Raw genomic sequence first — 20,532 nt, 5'->3', positions numbered from 1 at the left:
AAGGCGGCGCGGCCCGGCCCGGCCCGGCGCAGCGCGGTGCGGTGCGGGAGGCTATGGCGCTCTCGCTGGCGCAGCAGGTGCTCGTGTCGGCCGTGCTCGTGCTCTGCGTGCTCGTCGTGGTGCCCAGGATGCTGGGGGCCGGCAGGGCGGTGCGGGGCGGCCAGGCTGGGCCCCGCCAGCCGCGCGGAGGTAGAGGAGCCCCGGCGGGACGGGAAGGGCGCGGAGGCTGTGCGGGTGTTTGGGGAGGCCTTTTACATGCCTCGGTCTTGAGCGGGATCCGGGTGTCCCCCTGGCCTGGCGAACGGGAGCGGCGTTGCGAGCCGGCCCTGGTGCGCGCGCCGTAACGGCCCTGCCTCCTTCGCATCCTGCTCCTCGTTCGGGCTTGCGGCCACCCCTAAAGTGAAGGGGGCCCTGCCGAGACCCCCGTGTCCCACCCGCCCGGGGGCGTTTGACGGGTGGCGTTACCCTGAGCAGCCCGCGGCGCCCAGGAGGAGCGGGGAGGAGAAGCGGCTGTGTCTGGGTTCCCATGCGGAAACCAGGCCCTACTGCTAGGAGACATTAGGACTTGGCAAAATGTGCCAGAAACTGCTGGAGAGCTAAGGAGGCTTTTCTAGAGGAAAAAACGCTGGTGTTTGGTTTAGGCAGCTTACTGTTGATCAAAGCTTGAAGTGTAAAAAGCTCAAAAGCCCAAAGTATAAATGTGTATGAGTGTGTCAGTGTACGTAGGGCTTCTGGCCCTCGAGGTCCAAAGGTCTGTTTTAACATCGGCAAGTAATAAACAGAATATTTCTGTGGGGCAGCCCTGGGCAGCTCAGGCCTCCGGAGGGCCCGTAAATCCGGCGGTGTGGGTGAAATCCCGCAACGTGCCCGTCCGTGCGCCTCCCGCGCGGCGCTTTCCGGCCTGGAGGAGATGAGGCTCGAGCAGCCAGCAGCTCTTCCCAGCCGGGCGCAGGCTTGCTGCGTTTCGTGGGCTCGGCCTGGCTGCATAAAGGTCTTCTGCTTGGGGTTCCTTAATAGAACGTGGGTCTTGCTTTGCACATGTTTGGTTCTGAAAAACATAACATCACTGAATACTCAAAGAGTTTTGAAGGCCACAAATCCAGGCAACCTGTTGAGACATAAGCCTAAAACTTCCAGGAGTCCCCCCCAGCCTCCTAATGATTTACTGCTCGTTTCTGCAGCCTTGTCTTTCTTTAGCTTTTAGTAGTTTCTTATATGCATGCCCTATGGACCACTGATTTAATTGTAAAAAATAATGTAATTCATGAAAGCAGCAGTTTGGAAGGCAAATTACATGCAGAATTATAATTTTTAAGAATTACTTTAAGGCTTGTACATAGTATCTCTTCACTATTTGATAGTTTTCCTTCCAGCTAAATACTTGAATTGCAGAGATACAGTATTTTTAAGCTTGTGGTACCCTTGTGGAATAAAATCAGTACCCTCCATGGTCTGATTTTATTTGAAAAAAAAACAAAATAGTAACAATGTGTACACATTTCAGCAACATTTTTTTTCTTTTGGGCTGAATGTTTCAGTTTCTACTTAAATCTTCTCTTCATTCTTAGGAAAATATTAATCTATAGCTGTTTGTAACGTTGTCATTAAATTTCTCTAGTGTATTTATTACTTTGTTTGGTCTAACCTTTCTGTACTTTCCCCTGAATTTGCTAATGTTGCTGTTGCTGAAGAAATATAAAACTTGATCTTGAAAACACACACAGAAGCTTAGTTTGAGTGTCTTTTCCGTAAGTAGAATTCAAAGTTAGATCTAGGTAGCAGAGTAGTGCATCATAACTTTGATTTGAATTTGGGGCTGATCACACCATTTGGAGGAGTGATGAACAAAGAGGGCTGTAGAAAAGAAACTTGCGAGTCTAATTGTAGATTTAATTTTCTTTCTCACCTTGTCTTCTTCCTCTCAAACGACTTAATCTTTAAGGTAGTCCTCAAACAATTCATCCAGCTCACCTGAGTCCAGGGAATTCTGAAGGCAAAAGTTACCAGAGTATTCAGCAAATGAGAAATGCAATGGAAAAAGAGATGAAGAGTGAAAGAAGAAGAGGAAATGGAAGAGACTTTGCCTTAACTTTGATGCCACTGTATGCTCTTGGTGTGGGGGTGTTTGCAGTATACAAATTTCTTAAGGTAAGCAATAGAAGTTTAAGTCTCAGAAATGCATAAATAATCAGGCCATCATTGCTTAAATTATGAAAATTATTTTAAGATGGAAAAAAAAGAAGGGCAGGCACAAAGATCACATTAATGAAACACAAATGATTGTGGTAATTATTTGCTTTCAGTAAAGTTTCTAAGTATTAGTTCCTGTATGAAAAAATATGCAGTCTTGTAACATAATTGTATTTATTAAAGATGAAATCACAGGAAGAAAGTCTGTCTAAGAAGGAAAAAAATACAGAAGACAAAGCAAAGGAAACAGGTAAGATGCATGTTTGAAATGTTTATGTTCATCAAAAGTGCAGATTTCCTACTAAAACAAAGCTGCATATTTTCATTGATGCAGTCTAGCTGTACAAGAACAATCTTATTTAAATGTCACTACTAACCTATGAAATTATTTTAAAAGTATATTATTCTATAAGCTTTAGTAGATAGGGACTTGGTTAAAATCCCAAATGATGCTATTCTTCAAAACAGTATTCTGTAGTAATATATTAAGACTGTTCTTCAGCAGAATAGAATATAACAATCTGCTGATGAATTGGACTGTATTAATGGTGTAACAGTATGAATAAAGAGTTATGGATGCTGTTGTATTTCTGGGCCAAATAATAGACCTGTCAAGAACATAAGACTTTTATAGAAGACACAGAAGAATCAATTGTTACCTTTTTGGTACAGCTTTTCAGTGTCTGATTCTGTCTGTTCCCCATATGCCAAGAATAAAGGCTTTGCTTGGAGAAAAATGGCATATCCAAATTCCACAGATGTCCTACTCTCTACCTCCCACTCTCCACCTCTTTCCTTATCTGGACACATTATATTTATATTAATAAATATAAAATAAAGAATTTATACTGATTAAAGCCAGAATCATCTACTAGTGTCTCTGTACACTATATGCATAGCCAGTTTCATCAGCAACTGCTTAGACTGCCTACTCAGCATCTTTAAGTTTTGTTCCTCAAAACTGATTTGTAATTTAGGGAGAAGCATATTCATCTCAGCTGTAGTGCTTTTGCCTTTTCCAGTACTGTCATAATAACTGCAAGTCTGGCTGGAGAAATTCATGACACTGTAGTAAGTATAAAGACACTGGCTCATGAAGGCCTGGAACTGCATAGTTTTGGAGACTAGGAGAGGAGGAAGGTCCTGCATGCTTGCTCAGTTTTTGCCAAGATATCCTATATTTGGACAATATTGGAGATAGGTTATTGAGATGGACTTTTGTTAGGTTCTTAACCTACTACTTCCTTTCTAGAACTGAGAGAGGAAGAACTACTATATTCCTATTTTTATATATACCAAAAATAAGAAACATTAAAAATATAATTTAAAATCTTTTTGATAGTGAATTTCTTACACAGATTTTTTTTTTTTCTTAGAGCATCAGCTTTTAGAATTGGAGCAGCATCTAGCACAGACAGAGAAAATGTTGAATTCTTTATTGACTCAGTTGGATCCACTGTCAAACTGGTGAGTATTTCTAAAATAGTTCTGTTAGCATTGTTTTTGTCAGTTGAAATTCTCCAAAGATTTAAAAGTTGATGATACCAAACTCTGTGGGGTGGCTGACACTCCAGAGGGCTGTGCTGCCCTTGAGAGGGACCTGGATGGGTTGGAGAGTTGGGCAACAAGGACAAGTGCAGGGTCCTGCACCTGAGGCGAATTAGGATCCAGGCAGATCTGGAAGATCTCCACAGAAGGAGACTTCACAGCCTCTCAGGGCAACCTGTTCCAGGGCTCTGTCACCCTCACAGTAAAGAAGTTCTTCACATGCAGATGGAACTTCCGATGTTTCAACTTGTACCCCTTACTCCTTGTTCTGTCACTGGCCACCCCTGAGAAGAGTTTGGCCCCATCCTCCCCACATTCTCCCCTCAGGTACTTACATGTATTTACCAGATCTCTCAGTATTCTCTAGGCTAAACAGGCCCAACTCACTTAGTCTTTCCTCATACGAGAGATGCTCCACTCCCTTAATCACCTTTGCTGCTCTCTGCATCTCTTCTCTAGAAGCTCCATGTCCCTCTTGTACTGGGGAGCCCAGAACTGCACCCAGTTCTCCAGTTGCGTCCTCACCAGAGCTGAATAGAGAGTCAGGCTCCCCTCCCTCAACCTTCTGGCAACACTCCTCCTGATGCGGGCCTGGATCCCCTTGGCCTTCTTGGCCATGAGGGCATTGCTGTCTTATGGTTAACTTGTTGTCCACCAGGACTCCCAGATCGCTCTTCGTGGAGCTGCTTTCCAGCAGGTCAGTTCCTAATCTGTCCTAATGCCTGGGGTTATTCCTCCCTGAGTGCAGGACCCTGCACTTTTGCTTGTTGAACCTCTGCCCAACTCTCCAGCCAGTCCAGGTCCTTCTGGATGCAAGCACAGCCTTCTGGAGTGTCAGCCACTCCACCCAGCTTGTTATCATCCATAAACTTGCGCAGGGTGCCCTCTGAACCCTCATCCAAGTCATTGATGAGCAAGTTGAACAGCACTGGGCCCAGCACTGACCCTTGGGGGACACCCCTAGCCACAGGCCTCCAACTGGACTCGGCCCCATTTATCACCACCCTCTGAGCTCTGGCATCTCGCCAGTTCTCAATCCACCTCACTGTCCACCTGTCCAGTCCACAGTTCCAGGGATGTTATGGGAAATGGTGTCGAAAGCCTTGCTGAAGTCAACGTAGTCAACATCCAAAGCTTTCTCATTGTCCAGGCGGCCAGTCATCCCATTGTAGAAGGCTATCAGGCTGGTCAAACGCAACTTCCCTTTGGTGAATCCATGCCAAGTACTCCGGATCACCTTCTTTTCCTTCACATGCCTAGAGATGGTTTCTAGGATGAATTGCTCCATCCCTTTTCCAGTAATGGAGGTGAGGCTGACTGGCCTGTAGTTACCGGCTTTTTAAAGACGAGAGTGATGTTGGCTCTCTTCCAGTTCTCCTGCTCTCCATGACCTTTTGAAGATGTTTGAGAGTGGCTGAGCAACAACCCCTGCCAGTTCCCTCAGCACCCTTGGGTGCTTCCCATCCAGGCTCATATATTTATGGGTGGTCATTTTGCCTAGGTGATCCCTAACCCAATCCTCCTTGACCAGTGGAAAATCTTCCTCTCTCCCATTTATCTCTCTTTTACCAGGACTCTGTAGTTCTTGGGGACCAGCCTTAGCAGTAGAGACAGAAGCAAAGAAGGCGTTTAGTAACCGCCTTCTCTGCATCCTCCATCACCAAGGCACCCTCCCCATTCAGCAGAGGACTGTCATTTTCCCTAGTCTTCCTCTTGCTGCTGATGTATTTTTAGAAGCCCTTCCTGTTGTCCCTTACATCTCTGGCTAACTTAGTTCCAAACAGGCCTTGACCTTCCTCATTGCATCCCTGTATTCCTTGACAGTGTTCCTATATTCTTCCCATGTGGCCTGGCCCTTCTTCCACATGACATATATCCTCCTTTTCTCATTAAGTTTATGCAACAGCTCTTTGCTCATCCACACAGGTGTCCTGCCCACTTTGCTTGACTTCTTTCTTGTAGGAATGCACCGACCCTGAGCTTGGAGAAAGTGGTGCTTGAATATTAGCCAGCTCTCCTGAACCCCCTTTCCTTCTAGGACCCAGACCCAGGGAATTCCTCTAGGGAGCTCCCTGAAGAGGTCATACTTGGCTCTCTTGAAGTCCAGAGCTACAATCCTACTTTTTGCCCAGCTTCCTGCACGGAGGATCGTGAATTCCAACATCTAATGGTCACTGCAGCCAAGACCCCAACCCTCACATTTCCCACTAGACCATCTCTGCCTATTAGATCTAGCAGCACCCCACTCCTTGTTGGCTCATTAACCACCTGCGTCAAGAAATTATCTGCAGTGTTCTCCAGGAGCTTCCTGGGCTATCTGTGATCGAGAAGAGAGAGAGAGAGTAGACAAAGCCTGAAATAAATGAAGAGTCTCTAAACTGTTACCATCTACATTAGAGAATATTGTCCTGAAAATATGGGGGTTTTTTTGTTTGATTGTTTGATTTTTCTTTTTTTCACTGCTTCACTTCTGCCAGCCTGTCAGTCAGACTGGAGCTCCAGTTAAAATTCAGCGATGAAATTAACCAGTAAATATATGTGCCTAGTTTCCTACTTTCCAAGTGTACAGTATGAGACAAGCGTGACCTAATCTTGTCACTAACTTGACTGTGGTATTTATCAGCTGAAAGAAATATTTCAATCTTATACATTTACTGTGAAATGTTGTCACACATTCTGAGGTAGTCTTTCAACTGTTGACATCTATCTTCTTTTCCAGTGTTAATGCTTTAGCTTGTGAGCAGAAAGATGAAATAATGACACAACTCCAATCAATTAGACGACTGATGAAAGAAAGTGGATTGGATAAATCAGAAAACAAGATGAAAGGTACTTGAATTTTCAGCAGGATAAATATTGTAGTAGTTTGTAAAAGATTAAATGGATCTTGCTATAGTACTTCTCAGTTCCTGCATCTTTGGTGTTATGTATTGGGAATTAATTTTAACCTGAAGGAGTACTATTCTTCTTGCCTGCAGTGTATCAAGTTACAAGTTGGTGATGAATCATAATTCTTTCAGAATAAATGCTAAAATACACTAGCATTTATATATAGGATAGACTACATAGCCTATGTTCTGCTATGTTAAAGCAGACTAAATTTAAATTCTCTTTAGACTGAGGCTCCTGAATTGTAAACTGTGGGTAACGCTTGAATTATTATATTTAACAACCAAATATGTGTTAGTTTCATCTGGGGGCTTTCAAGAGGTGCATATTAGTCCAAGAGGAACCTAAAATGTTAAGAGTGGTTCACGGAGAATTTTTGCTTAGGCTTCTTTAAACAAGAGAAAACAAATGAGTAATTTTAAGTTGACTCAGAAGTTTTTCAATGTTACACTAAATCAAACTTTTTTTATTATTTTGTTAATTTTAAGATGTCAGCCACATTTGTAATGAGAAACTTGAAGACCTCATTCAGTCATTTGCCGAACATTCTCCAGAGAAAGAAATAGATGACCAAGAAGATAAGAGTAATGAAGATTTGCTTGAGGATATTGATAATGATTACAAAATAGAAGAGGATCAATTATGTGAAGAATGTGATGTAAATCAAGTGTTTGAGCCAGATGTGGTAGAAGAACAAGAAATGATAAACGAAGATGTATTTAAACCAGAAGAGAAGATAGGCCTGAGGAGACGGAATAGATGTGAATGAAATATGTAAAACATTAAAAAGCATATGTTATTTTCACAATATTGTATGCACTTTAAGTGGTTTTGAACCAAGTTACATGCACTGCTATATGCTTTAAAAAGAGGATGAAATATTGTCTGTGTGAATATCTTAGCAGTTTTGTAACTGGCTTCAATGGCAGTGGAAGTTCACCTGAGATGTTTACATACTTTTTCTATTTATTTTTTCCTATAGAAGATATTTCTGTACTCTCTGTATATAATGGATTGTAACTATACCTGAAGCTTCAGTAAAATGTTGGGGTCTCTTATAATTAAAATAGATGTTCCAAAGATGTTTTTTTAGCTGATAAGTTTATTGTATCCTTCAACTGTGAGTTTCTTGAGTTCATTAGAGTACTTGTTCTGGTGAGCTGAGCTCTTCATAGAAAACTTGAAGTGAGAAATGAGAAACAGTATGGAGTTAAATCTCAGAGATGTTTTCATAGACAGATGAGAGAAATGTAACCAGAGATATTACTTCAAAATAATTCCATCTGTTTGCTAAGACAGCTTTGTTTCAAAACAGACCCTGTAAGTTCACTGCAATTGTTGCCTGAGGATTGGTATGTAGTTTTGAATGCTGTGTTCAAGCTTAATACCATAGGTTGGCTCACTTGTATTTTTTATCCAACTGTCACCAGTTAAACTCAGCAGCTGCCTAATAATTAACTGACTAATGCCCAATAAAAGTGTTATCTGTGTTTCATATGTATAATAAAATTACAGAATCCTGCCTTTGAGTTCATTGCACTCTTTTTTCTTACTAACATCAGTATTAACAGACATATTACTATATATCACTCAAGAGCTGGAGTCCCTTTTTTAAACTGGGTTGTCCTACTTTGATGAAACACTCATCAAAGTTTATAGATCAGTGCTAGATCAGTGCTCAGAAAAGCCCTTTTTTTCCTTTATTTTGTTACCCGTTCATGGGATGTACATGTCTATGAAAGTGACACACGTGGAGGGTGGGAATTACCTAAGGGGTAGCTTTGATGGTAGAAATTTGATAGACAAGCAGCCTGCCCTTTCTCTGGAGCTGAGTGGTTTTTTATCCCAAGACAGGAAAATCCCAGTGTTGTCCGCCTGGACACGGTGCTTCCAGACGTCTTTGCTGGGTGCTACCCAACACAGTATTTTTAGCATTCTTTCAGAGGGAGTCACCGAACAGGGGCCAATGTATTTCATTAGAAAAGGTATATGCGTATGTATACGTTATATGTAATGTCTACAGGATAACCAACGCTGTGGGGCGCTGCCAACGGCCGCGCCGCCGTCGCCATGGCAGCGGGTAGCGGCTAATGGCGGTTAGCGGCGCTCGGCGGCCGCGCCCCGCCCCGCTCCGCGCGGGCTCCTGGCCCGCTGCTCCCGCGGGAAGCGCCTCTTCCCTCGGCGCTGCATCCCGGGAAGCGCCGCTTCTCCTTTCCCCCTCGCAGCGTTCTTCCGGGATCACGTTGCTGGAGTAGCTGGCGTGTTAACGCCAGAAATGCAACAGTGCCGTGTTCCCCCCGCCCGCCTTCGTCCGTGGAGGGGCACCTCAGTAACGGGGCTCGAAGTGATGTGAAAATGGAGACGTTTTCCCTTGAAGCGCTTTGAGGAAGGGCCTGTGCCTGGAAGCCTGCTTATTTTGTTGTTGTTGTTGTTTTTAATTATTCTTTTCCAGTCGTGTTTCGCAAGCGCCTCTCACGTCTCTCGGGAGGATCGTACCGCTCTGCTTCCGGCTTGGCAAAACCTGGGGACGGAAATCTGTCCCGTAAGTAGGAAAGGGGGCCAGTCTTGGTGTGTGGGGGACACAGAACGGGGATATGTCACCTCTTGGGGCTGAACCGGGGGGTTACCGTTCACAGCTGGCGAGGGGAATGGAGGAGCGAGCGGAGCGGGATGTGCCCTGGGAATAAGGACAGGGTTTGGTGCTCCGGGAGGTTCGCTGGGAAGCAGCGGGGTCCTTGCAGAAAAGAGTGCAGCAGAGGCCAAGGGCATAGCTGTAAATCCCAAATGAAAAAGGGTAGATGCTGGCAAGAGGTGACAGGCTGATAAGGCTGACATGAGGGTACCTAAACACAGGTAAAGCTCGGGGAGTGAGGGGGCGAAATTTGAAGATAAGGGGGAAATTTGGGTAGACACCTGGTGTAGCATTGGTAAGGAAAGATATCCTTCGAGTAAGGATAGAATGAGTAAGAAAAGATTAAAATTAGGAGACTTTGAAAAAGGGAAGCTAGCGATGTTTTCCTAGTGTACAGCAGAAAATAATCTATCAATGATAGACATGTTTTTTTCCTAATTCAATAATGTTTATTTACAAAAGTGCTGACATAGGAAATGCATGTTTTTTTAATAGCCTTTTATGTTTTCCAGTTTACTCCAAAGGCCATCCTCAAGTCTGCATGGATTTGGAGGTTAAAGGAGTTGCTGCATCCCCTCGAAGGCAGACTCAGCTGTCCTCAAGGGGAAGGAAACATAGTCAAGTATGTTATTAGGAAGCTTTTTCCTGCTTTGAGTCCCTTAAAAAATTCTTAATTACACTTTAGAGACTGTTTAGTTCAAGGTTCTTATATATACGAGAGAGAGGGAAACTTTTAAAGAAACCTCCAAAACATATTTTCAGGAGACCTAATTACAGAATAATGTGGTGTAAAATAAATCTCAGTACTCAGCATTTATTATGAAGGGAATTCTGTTTTTTCTTTTTTTTTTTTTTTTTTTAACAGGTATTCTTAAAAGCAGATAAGGTAGGTATGCAATTCTCATAGGATGACTGTAGCAGAAACTTTCAGGCTAACTTTTGAAAACTAATAAATTACACACTTCACTGGTAAAAATATATCAGATTTTAAGAGTCAATGCTTTTATTATAATCAATGTAAATACGAGTACTTTTAATATTAAATAGTGATTTTTTTTTTCAGAGATAATGTGTACTTTATGATGATGAATTAAAAGTTAATCTGTAATCTCTCCTCAGCGCCCAAATAGTTCCCATATAGTTGATGGATGACCATGAGTTCCTGGAGTTCAAATGCCAAACTGCTTTTTTTTTATTTCTTTCTTTTTTTTTAATTAGATTTGGAATGTCAAGGTCTTTTTGTAATTGTATCCATTTTTTTTTGTAGAATGGAAGATTTCTATAAATTTGCTGTAGTTTGTAAAATAAATGTGCCTATTTTTTGCTAGTTTCTTCTACTTTTTCCTTCTCTTCCTCATACCTATCTGTTTCCAAAAGTAAACTTCCTGGTACTTCTCGGGGACTTGTTGAATCATAGTTTAATTAAATTAATAGTTAATAGTTTACTAATAGTTAATAGCCAATAACCTAATTAACTGTAGTTTTAATTTTAATCTATATTATTCAACTAGTAGATTTGGACTGTTATATATATATTTACATATATATAACTTTATATATATAAATATATACATTATATAATAATATATATTATATAATAATGTATATATTATATACAATAACTTTATAAAGTTATTATATATAAAGTTTATATATATAAAGTCATTATATAAATATATATCAGGTATTTTATAAATATATAATGGTTATATATTAGTAAGACTTTAAAATCTAGAATGTGATGCCTTTATTTTAAGGAAATGCTATAGAAAAACTATAATTGTTATTTAAAGCACTGCAAAAATGTGTGTGACAGTGTATTGTGTACTTATCTGGAGCAGTTTCTTAAAACTAAATTGTTACATCTTGATACAGCTTTTTACATATTTGACCACGGGGTGGTGGTGTTTTATATGCACAAGCAGCCTGAAGGAGCAAAAACAAACAAAACAGCCTTTTTTAAAAGGCACCAGAGGGTAGTGTTGCTCAGCTGTGAACTTTATTTTTTTTTTCTTTTCCCCCATGAGAAGGCTACTGTTCTCAAATCATGAAAGACACTGGGCCGCAGCTGGAAGCAGGATGGTTCAGGTTGTGCACTGAGATCTGTGAGCTCAGCTGAGGACTGGTGGTAACCGAGATGCCATCCGCAGCTCAGAATATCACTGAACTACAGTTTTTCTCACTCTTGGCAGCTCATTAAGAGAATTGTTACTATGTTCCTTCCCCAGGTGCACAACCATCCCTAGGGGTTTTCTGTTAGCTGCTTTCAAAAGCGTGATGGTGGGATAGATGGAGCTTTGGCTGTATGAGCACAGAAGCTGTGTATTCATCATCATGTGCTACTGTGTGAAGGCTGCAATGGTACAGAACAGCAGTGACTGTGACTCCCTGCAGGAGTGTGAGGGGAGGCAGCTGACTGTGGTTTTATGGGTTGCATGAGTGGTGGGTTCAAAGACTCCCCCAATGACAAGGAGTGTATGGCCTAAAACCTCGCTAACAGTGATTGTACAGAGTCCCAAGAGCATGGAGTATTTTTTTTTTTTATATCTTAATAACTGGCATGGTCCCTATTCCAGATCCTTAATGACTAAAAATCTTTCTCTCTTGAGAAATATTGTGTGTTTTAATCTCACCTATAAGACATAAGAATAAATTTTCAATGAAAAGTTTCTTTGTTTTGTACTCAATAGTAGCAATAGTTTTGTGCTTGATAGTATCAAGGTTAAATATGCCTCACATATGGGATATCCATTCTAAATATTTCAGAGGAGACTGAAAGGAAAATTGTGTGTTTTAGACTTGATTCTTACAGGTATGCAATAATATATCATCCTTTCAGGAATGGAGACTAGATACAAGAGCTACTCGTGGTCCTCGTCCACCGGAGTAAGTCTCATCCTAATTTTTTTTTTAATCAATATATTTAATTATGCATTATTTTGAAAACATGTATTTGCATTGATATTGATAGGATTGATACTTATGTGTATATCAATGCTCTGTGAAATTGATCATCAAGGGTTTGTTTTTTATGATTTTATACTTAAAGTAGAATTTCTGAAGCATTATGTATAATGGAACTAACTTTGCTTGGTTTTGCTAGAGCTTAAGCTCAGAATAGCACTCGGGGAGAGTTATACTTGCAGCTTTATCCTTAGCCTTTCTTGAGCATTTTTAATGAAAAAGTTATTTTCCGTTTTGCAGACCATTCTATTTCAATTGCTACCTGTCTTTGCAAGTAGTAAAGTTCCAGAAAAACTGTTGTGAAGGGCTTATATGTGTGTGTGTGTATGTGTGTGTGTATGTGATTTTGTGCAGCATTCATAGAATTTAAAGCCTTATAATTTTGTCTGCAGGTAAAGAACACCAGGTAGTACAAACACCATATTTGATATTTTAAATTTTTATGTTTGTTTGTTTATTAGTTCTCTTATAGCCTGTTCATCTTTCTACAGTATTTTGCAAATATACAGGAGCACGATCTAGGGTTTTTTATATCTGAGCAAAACAATCTGTATATGCTGTCAGTCATTCTCTAATGAAAAAGACTGGAGATTAAGACACTCTCTCATTCCGAAAAGCCATCTTGTTATGATAGGATTGTTTGGAAATACTGCTGGTAATATAGGTAAAATACACATTTTAATACTGCTCTAGAGTATTTCTGGATGTATGGAAGAGGTTTTATCTTGCTTGAAATTGAAATTTCCATATTTTAAGGTATGTTTTGCAAGTTTTAGTGTTATTTGCAGTTGTCTTATGTATGCAGTAAAACTTGCTTATGTTTTCTACACCTTTTTCTTTCCTGCGGTAGTGCTGATAGTGTAACTTGCCTGTTGGGAGGATGCAAGCCATCTCTCAATGAACATCAGTGGGAATTGGGCTGGACCTTTTTAAACTGTCCTCCTTTGGGAGGTTGCAGTAGACAAAAAGTACAAAGTTCAGGCCTTCCAGAAGCCCATTGCAGCTGCCAGGTTGCGCTGCAGCTGGGCGTAGAGGAAAGCTCAGTGGCCAGTTCCTGAAATCGCTAAAGGGATTAATAAGGATTTTGGCAAGTAGGGCCTCTCCAATCATAGTGAAAATATTTATAGTAGAGATTCTTTTGTGAATGTGCTAATAATTAATAAATGGTTTGCTTTTGCTGTGATACATAAAAGAATGTACTGCTATTAACATCATTTTAATGTCCTGCAGGGTGCCATGCCTAGATCTAGGGAAGCTGGGAGATTCTGATGAAGAGGTAATTATAGATTAATTTTGTCTTGAGTGGTTATTGGAATTCATGTGTTGCAGGAATTTATAAAATATAATTTGCATTGACTGTATCACAATTACCATTGCTTGTCCTTTTCATTTTAGGATGAGGACTCTTGCATACCATATACCAGAAGTTATCCTCGTGCTTGCCCTCTAGATTCATCTTCAAGGGGGAGAACTTCATTACAATCACCATATGCACAGAACCAACATGCTCAACAAGTCAGTTTGTCATGCTAAATCTCTTTAAAGTATGCCCCTCTAGGGGTAATGTACAATAAAACTAAGATTTTTTGGTCTACAGCCTCTCTTTTCTTTCTTTCCTCTTTTAGTTCTACTGATCCAAATTTATTAAGCAGAGAGCTTGGATTGGGTGATCTTCAGAGGTCCCTGACAACTCCAACTATTCAGTGATTCTGTAATTCAATTACCCCACTATTGAAGTTAGTCCTGGAATGCAGGAAAAGTTTTCACTTGGACACCTGAATTCAATTTGAAGAAAAAAAAATGTGGCCTCTTTTTATTTGATCATTCATACAAGAGAAGTTTTTGGTAATTACTATTAGATTTCTCTTTTCTTTTAATGTAAACAGATGTCTAGAATGTCTTGTCAGAAGGAAATGGAGGTAAAGTAGCTGAAAAAATACATACTGACAAAACAACATTAGCAATTCAATGGTGGAGTGCTGTAGTGTATAGTTTGAAAATGTAATATGTTTTAACTTCTTTTGTGTGACAGAAAGGAGCTAATTTGAAATACTGTTTTTTAATTTGCTGTCATTGTACATCAGTTAGAATTTTGAAAGTGTTTCAAATATGGTAATTAGATAAAAGACCAAAGTGCTGCAAATGGTAGTTTTCTTATATCCTTATATCTTCAAGCAATAAGATACCAAAACTTTAAATTAATTCAGGAACAATACCGACCAAAATGATTTGTTTTTATAATAATGTACAATACCTAATCATGGCAAAATGTTATAAAATGCACATGTAAATATGATATTTGTATATGTTCAGCTTTGCCACTGACCATTATGTCTCTTGGATCTACGGAAGGTTGTGTTAAGCTGATGCCTACGAAGCAGCAAACTCTAGGAAGGTTTTGCCTGAGCCAGGCTGCCAGCTCCTGGCAGTTTTTCTGCCTCAGCAGAAAATGTAATCAAAATGTAGCCACTTAATTAGGATTTTAGACATAGTATACAGTATGCATACTGTATATGTGAATTTACTGATTCTGAGATTACTGGACTAAGAGTACTTCTCAGAGTATCCATATACCTAACATAGAAATTTATGCATTTCTTAAAGCAGAAGTATAAACATTTAGCTACAGATTGGTTTTGTTTCTCCCTGCTGCATCATAATAAGCAGGCAGCATAAACATGGTTGAGTTTCTCTACTCCTTTTAGCTAAAACCACCTAAAATTTCACCTCTTGCTTTACCATATTTTTAAATTATTAAGTTCATACATATAAATATGTCTAGCTGTAGGAATGCTAACAAAAGATTGATAAAATCTTTTGGTTTTGATAAAACAAAACATTTCCGGAACTCTTTCTCTCGTTCTTCATTATTCTCCTTTGTTTTGTCTTTCTCCCTATATTTGCTGTGTCTAAAATTCTGTAGTGTTGAATGTGTGGGGTTGCATCTTCTGTGCACTTGCACTGTTTTGCCCCCTCTCTCTCTCTCTCTCTCCTTTTTCCTTTCTTTGTTTTTTTTTTATTCTTCTTTTATTTTTCTTTCCTTTTTTTTTTTTCTCTGAGAAGATTTTCAAGCAGTCCTGAAATACTTTAATGTATTCCTTTGAGTGGCCTTTCTTTCTGCATTGCTTGCTTCTTGAGTCCCGACTGAGCATTCCTTTAGCAAGATATATTCCAGCTTCCTCAATACCAGACTGTGTAAGTAAATCTTCCCGAAATAGGTCACTTTCAGAAGAATAATTTAAATATGGTCTTATTTAAATATGGTCTTAACATTGAAGAAATTAAGCAGTGAGAGGGATGTGATTCCTTTCTTAAGAGGAATTCTTGAAAGGGCACCTTTCAAGAATATCAATATTCTGTTTTTTTCAAATATGATTTTCTAGAACAGAATTATTCACTCCTATTGTAGGATCATAAAATGTTCCAAGTAGAGATGCTAGGTGAGGTTGTCTTACTTTTTTTGTGAGTGTTGAAGAAATTTCTCTTGAATATTGAAGATGTTAACTATTGAAGGAGATAACAGAGAATGAAGTGCTGAACTTTTCTAATTTTTGCTGTTTTTATTCATTTGGCCTCCCTTGTGTAGGGCACTGAAACAAAGAAGGCAAACTCAGGATGTTATGTAGTTGGATTCACAGCCTTTTCAACCAGTGTTGCTCTAGGGAAGGAAGTCTCAAGGTTAAAAGACTTCTACCACTTAATGTTAGAATTCAAAAAATGCGTCAGCCCATTCTCATCCATTTATATCAAATGTTAGATTTCCAGGTTCCCATAGTCCTTTTAATGTCTCAATATTAATTTATTTTTTTCTGTAGCATTCTTCTCTGGAACAAAAGACAATACCAGAAAATCTGCCCTCCCCAAAAGACAAGTATAAAGCAAAGTATCAGCAGTATGAGGCAGAGATGAAGGAAAGATATAAGCAACACTCTCAAAGAATTGCGGAAAAGAAAAAAGACCATAACCAGTATCAAGAAGCCTCAAGAAAGGTAACTAACAAGAAATAATTAATTTTTTAATGACAAATGTGTGTTGGTGTTTCATTACAGTGTGTAGAGGGGTTTGCATATATGTATAAATAATGTTCTTCATTTATAACTTCTTCCATCTATGTATAGATATTTCCATTTGTGGTTCAGCAGCTAAAGTTGAATAGGGTAAAGCCATAGGAAGTTTGCTGGGAAGTTTTATGTCACTATATAAAAACAGAAAATGGTGAAGGAATATGGCATTAAAATAAAGGAAGATAATACCTGTCTGTTTGCTTTGAGCCTGCATGAGATGGAGTACAGTGCTTCCTCTTGAACTTCTGCAAACCTAGCCACCTTTGTCTGTTTCCTTCATGTCCTCCATACAGGAGATATGTCCATAACACGTACAAACACATACCAAGTTCTGTGCCTTGCCTCTTTGCTGTCCACACGTATTTAACTTCTTTGCTGGGCTGGAAGCAGTAGTTGGCTGAGGTGGACTTTTCACTATGTTTAAGATAGAAGATCCATTGGGTTTTGTTGGGTATTGCTGAACAGAACAGAGAAGGGATGAAGTCTTCTTCCGAGAGATACTAGGAGTTTGTATTCTGTGCTGCTATTTTTTCACAAAGCTTGTGGAAACACAATATTTTTGAGACTTTCTGCTTTTATATGGTTGAAAGCTAATAAGGATTCAAAAGCTGTATGGAGAGAACAGCAGGATTCTGTGAGATTGTGGGGTTTTTTTTTCTTTTTAAGACTGGCTTTCTAATAAATTACCACAAAGAAGAAGAAAAAAACTGGGGGCAAAAAAACTGGGGGGAAAAAAAGAAAAAATGCATTTTTAATTAATTAAGATTTTTTTTTATATTCTTGTGTAGGGTACACATTTTGAAGAGAGGCAGAATGAAGCCATGGCAGCTCTTGATGAGAAAGCTCTCATTCAGCAAGGCTATACAAGCAAGCCTTACAATATACAACACAGCATAAAGAAATCAGAAGCTGTAAGTTTTTTCGGCTGAATTTAGCCTGTCTAGACTACTATCTACTAGGTATCTGTAATACTTGTTTTCTTTGGTAGCATGTATACAAATGAAAATACAATGTATGAATAATATATAGAAATAAATACATAGAAATAATACTCCTGTTACACAGTCGGCCACTGTCAAAAAAACATTTGACTCTGTCATCTTTGTCTTTTGGCTGGAGTCTGCTTTTACAATGCCCCATAGCTTCCTCTTCTGCAGAATTAACCAACCTATAAACAAAGAATAAGTTTATTGGGAATAATGCAGAGATAAGGAAAGCTGTCTTTCAATAGAAATACTAGAAATGTCATGTTTGCAGACGTCTCAAGTTCATAGACAATTTAGTGGGTAGCAGAGAATATTGTTCAGCTATTCTTCATTTGAATAGGACTCCTCTATTCAAAAGAGATGGGGAAAAAAACTTGAAAATGCCAGATTAGTTGCAATATTGTTAAGTTGTTGGAGTGTCTGTTGTTTTATTCCATTTACCCTCAGACATTTTTTTCCTTACAGGAGGATGTAGCTGCAGAGAGGAGAAAACAAACTGTAGTAGAACAGGTGATGCTGGATCAGTTATGTAGGTAAGAAAATTAATTAAAGACATTGCAGTTTTCCATGGGGAATAATTAAGATCTGTGGATCTTATGGCATTTATAGCAAAGGAGGAGTTTTGACTGTGTCAAACTTTTCCACAATTTTGAGTGTGCTTTAAAAATTCTGGGATATACTAAAGTTGTCCAGTGATGGCAATATAGTTTGGTGATGACAGTATAGTTTGGTGCAGGCCAGTTCATTGATGTTTCGCCTTATTTGTTTAAAATGAACTGTGGGTATTTCAACGTTGTGGTGCTCCATACTTACTTACTGTGCCTCTCCTTGTTTATACTGATACTATAGTTTATCAAATCTCGATATTTTGAGGTGGAAATGTTGTTACACTTCAGCATTTCATATTTTTGTTTCAGTTCCAACTGCAGTTTAGCAATGTGTGTTGTAAAAGAGTCTGTTAACACTTTAATTATATTTAAAATATAAGGTATTAAGAACATGATCAGGAAACTTGCATGAAGGTGCCAAGTTGTACATCAAACATCATGTTTACATTCCAAATGTCATTGTAACAGGATTAAGAATATGAAAGCTGGAAACAGTGGTTTTTTCCAAAAATAATGCTTGTATCTTGTCATATCTTTACAAATAAATAGGCAAAGCAGATGATTATGGGGATCATTTTAACAATATACTGGTTATGTTGAAGTGGCTTTAATCCTACTGATGCTGGATTAAATGCTCAGTGTTATGCATTTTGGTTCACTAATGTTCATTCTATGATTAAAATCCTTCAGCTGCTCGTCTTTTTTATAATTCTTGTATTTCTTCTACTGCTTTGAACCCTTCTATTGACACTGTCAAAACAATGTTCAGTAGTGCTGCAGCTGCAGCAAGGTGAACTTTTAATTTAAAAATTCTCTCTGTTTATGTTCCAAATATAACTGTGCCAGTACCGCCAAGGGAATTGGTAGCAGAAAGCAGGATGGTAATCGGGGAAGATTAGCTCAAAAGTTTCACATGAAAAATCTATTAAAGGAAACACAAAAGGTTTTTTGATTTTGGGTTTTTTTTTTTTTTTTGAAGCTAAATTTGTAGTTATATCAGTGCCACTGATCTGTGTAAGGATGGATTTGCATACATCAGAGTAGCTTTATGAACTATAAAATATAAAAAATGATTAGCCATACAAAGCTATTTTTTTTCTTTTTGATTACAAACCATTTAGAGAACGTAAGGAAAGATGCAATCTAATGTATTTTTTAAGTGCTGTCACTTTTGTTTTGATTTTTAAGCTGATAAAGAGATTATCATAATGTGCAGATTTCAGTTAATTTCTCTCCCACATGCTTGATGGGACTTTGGGATCCTGTAGACTGAGTAGCCAGTGCCTTGAGAAAAGAAGTGTCCATGGATGATTTTATTGAATGATATCATTGACCAGCACTGATTTATTTGGAAGAGGCCACTGATGATAGAGAAAATACACAAAATAGTTGAAATGAGGCAAAAAAAAACCCACAAACAAACCTTCTGAACTACACACACAACGTTACTACCAGTGACGAATTACCAGGCTATTGTTGCATAAATGTTTGAGTAATAGGCTCAGATTTTGTAAAACAAAAATACACAAAATTAAGCATGATTAATGGTTATCTCCTTATTTCTATGTTTTTACTGTTGCATTATTATATTTTTTTTAAGTAAGAATATGTGAGATCATATGCTTCCTATTGCTTCTGCCTGCCCTTTTTGTTTAGGGCTGTTATAAGTGACCCAGAGCAATCAACACGAGCTGATGCTGATCAGGTATCTCATGGACTTCCAGGACTTGGGACAGCACCATTGCGCTTTAGAAAAAGAACATTACATGAAACCAAGTAAGTTTTCCCAAGTGGGCATTCTTTTTTGAGCTCTATTAAGCCTTCCCTGATAGGCTTTTTATTAAAAGCATGTCTCTACGAGGACAAAGCAGTGCAGACCATAAAAGGTGGAGAACCTGGAATAATTCCCTGCCCTGCCTCCTTCCAGACTTTTCACACCCATGTTCACCTCCAGAAGCAGAGATTATCTGCTCTCAGGCAATTGTTCTAGCACTTCCCAGGACTGTCCCAGGAGAGCCATCAGTGATTTGGTATCTTTCCCTAATCTTTTCCTAATCTCTCTCAGGTATTTTTCATGATTTTTTGTTCCTGACTTAGATCCAGTAGCTTAATGCAAGTCCTGTTTCCCCTGTTTCCCTGTTTTATTTTTTATCTAGAATTCTCAAAGACCTTGGGAGTACTATCTTGACAGCTGCTTTGGAGTTGCCTGCATGCTTGCAGTCTTGTTTTTTTAAGATTCTCCTCCTGAGGTGCAAAAATTGCATGAGCATATCACAGAATCACAGAATATTTAAGGTTGGAAGGGACCTCTACAGATCATCTAGTCCAACCTTCCTGCTCAAGCAGGCACACCTAGAGCATGTGGCACAGGGTGGCATCCAGGTGGGTTTTGAAGACCTCCAGGGTAGGAGACTCCACAACCTCCCTGGGCAGCCTGTTCCACTGCTCTGTCACCCTAACAGTAAAGAAGTTGCTCCTCACCTGGAGACGGAACTGCCTGTGCTTCAGCTTGTGGCCATTACCCCTCGTCCTATCCCTCGACACCAGTGAGAACAGCTTGTCCCCTTCTTCCCTGCATTCTCCCTTCCTGAACTTATACATATTAATCATATCCCCTCTGAGCCGTCTCTTCTCCAGAGAAAACAGGCCCA

The 20,532-nt window shown here is 39.4% G+C and overlaps 2 protein-coding genes across 3 annotated transcripts in view; both read left to right on the top strand.

Moving 5' to 3' along the window:
• Positions 1–53: 53 nt before the first annotated feature.
• CCDC107 (coiled-coil domain containing 107) lies at positions 54–8,032 on the top strand. Its single transcript, XM_026038536.1, has 6 exons — positions 54–189; positions 1,943–2,148; positions 2,374–2,440; positions 3,567–3,657; positions 6,458–6,567; positions 7,116–8,032. The coding sequence occupies exons 1-6, from the start codon at positions 54–56 to the stop codon at positions 7,394–7,396; spliced, it is 891 nt and encodes a 296-aa protein (XP_025894321.1). The 3' UTR covers positions 7,397–8,032.
• A 953-nt stretch (positions 8,033–8,985) lies between these two features.
• Positions 8,986–20,532, top strand: part of CAPS2 (calcyphosine 2) — a 28,895-nt gene continuing 17,348 nt past the window's right edge. The window contains exons 1-9 of one of the 2 annotated variants that reach the window (XM_026038533.1): positions 8,986–9,169; positions 9,772–9,881; positions 12,099–12,145; positions 13,454–13,499; positions 13,619–13,738; positions 16,039–16,212; positions 17,076–17,198; positions 17,739–17,806; positions 19,538–19,657. In XM_026038533.1, coding sequence (XP_025894318.1) covers positions 9,801–9,881; positions 12,099–12,145; positions 13,454–13,499; positions 13,619–13,738; positions 16,039–16,212; positions 17,076–17,198; positions 17,739–17,806; positions 19,538–19,657 — 779 coding nt within the window. In that variant the 5' untranslated portion in view covers positions 8,986–9,169; positions 9,772–9,800. Of the gene's footprint in view, positions 9,170–9,771; positions 9,882–12,098; positions 12,146–13,453; positions 13,500–13,618; positions 13,739–13,854; positions 14,069–16,038; positions 16,213–17,075; positions 17,199–17,738; positions 17,807–19,537; positions 19,658–20,532 lie in introns of those variants that run through there. The other variant, XM_026038534.1, reaches the window with a different exon arrangement.

Source organism: Nothoprocta perdicaria, unplaced genomic scaffold (assembly GCF_003342845.1).
Source record: "Nothoprocta perdicaria isolate Ctin4 unplaced genomic scaffold, notPer1 scaffold_211, whole genome shotgun sequence".
Classification (NCBI taxonomy): Eukaryota; Metazoa; Chordata; class Aves; order Tinamiformes; family Tinamidae; genus Nothoprocta; species Nothoprocta perdicaria.
Note: the sequence above shows the minus strand (reverse complement) of the source record. Positions and strands in the feature narration are given on the sequence as shown.

Excerpts from the sequence above, each read along its gene's own strand:
- CCDC107 (XM_026038536.1), top strand. The coding sequence starts at position 54 with ATGGCGCTCTCGCTGGCGCAGCAGGTGCTCGTGTCGGCCGTGCTCGTG. Across the intron at positions 2,149-2,373 it reads CAGTATACAAATTTCTTAAG|ATGAAATCACAGGAAGAAAG; the intron begins GTAAGCAATAGA and ends TATTTATTAAAG. Across the intron at positions 6,568-7,115 it reads ATCAGAAAACAAGATGAAAG|ATGTCAGCCACATTTGTAAT; the intron begins GTACTTGAATTT and ends GTTAATTTTAAG.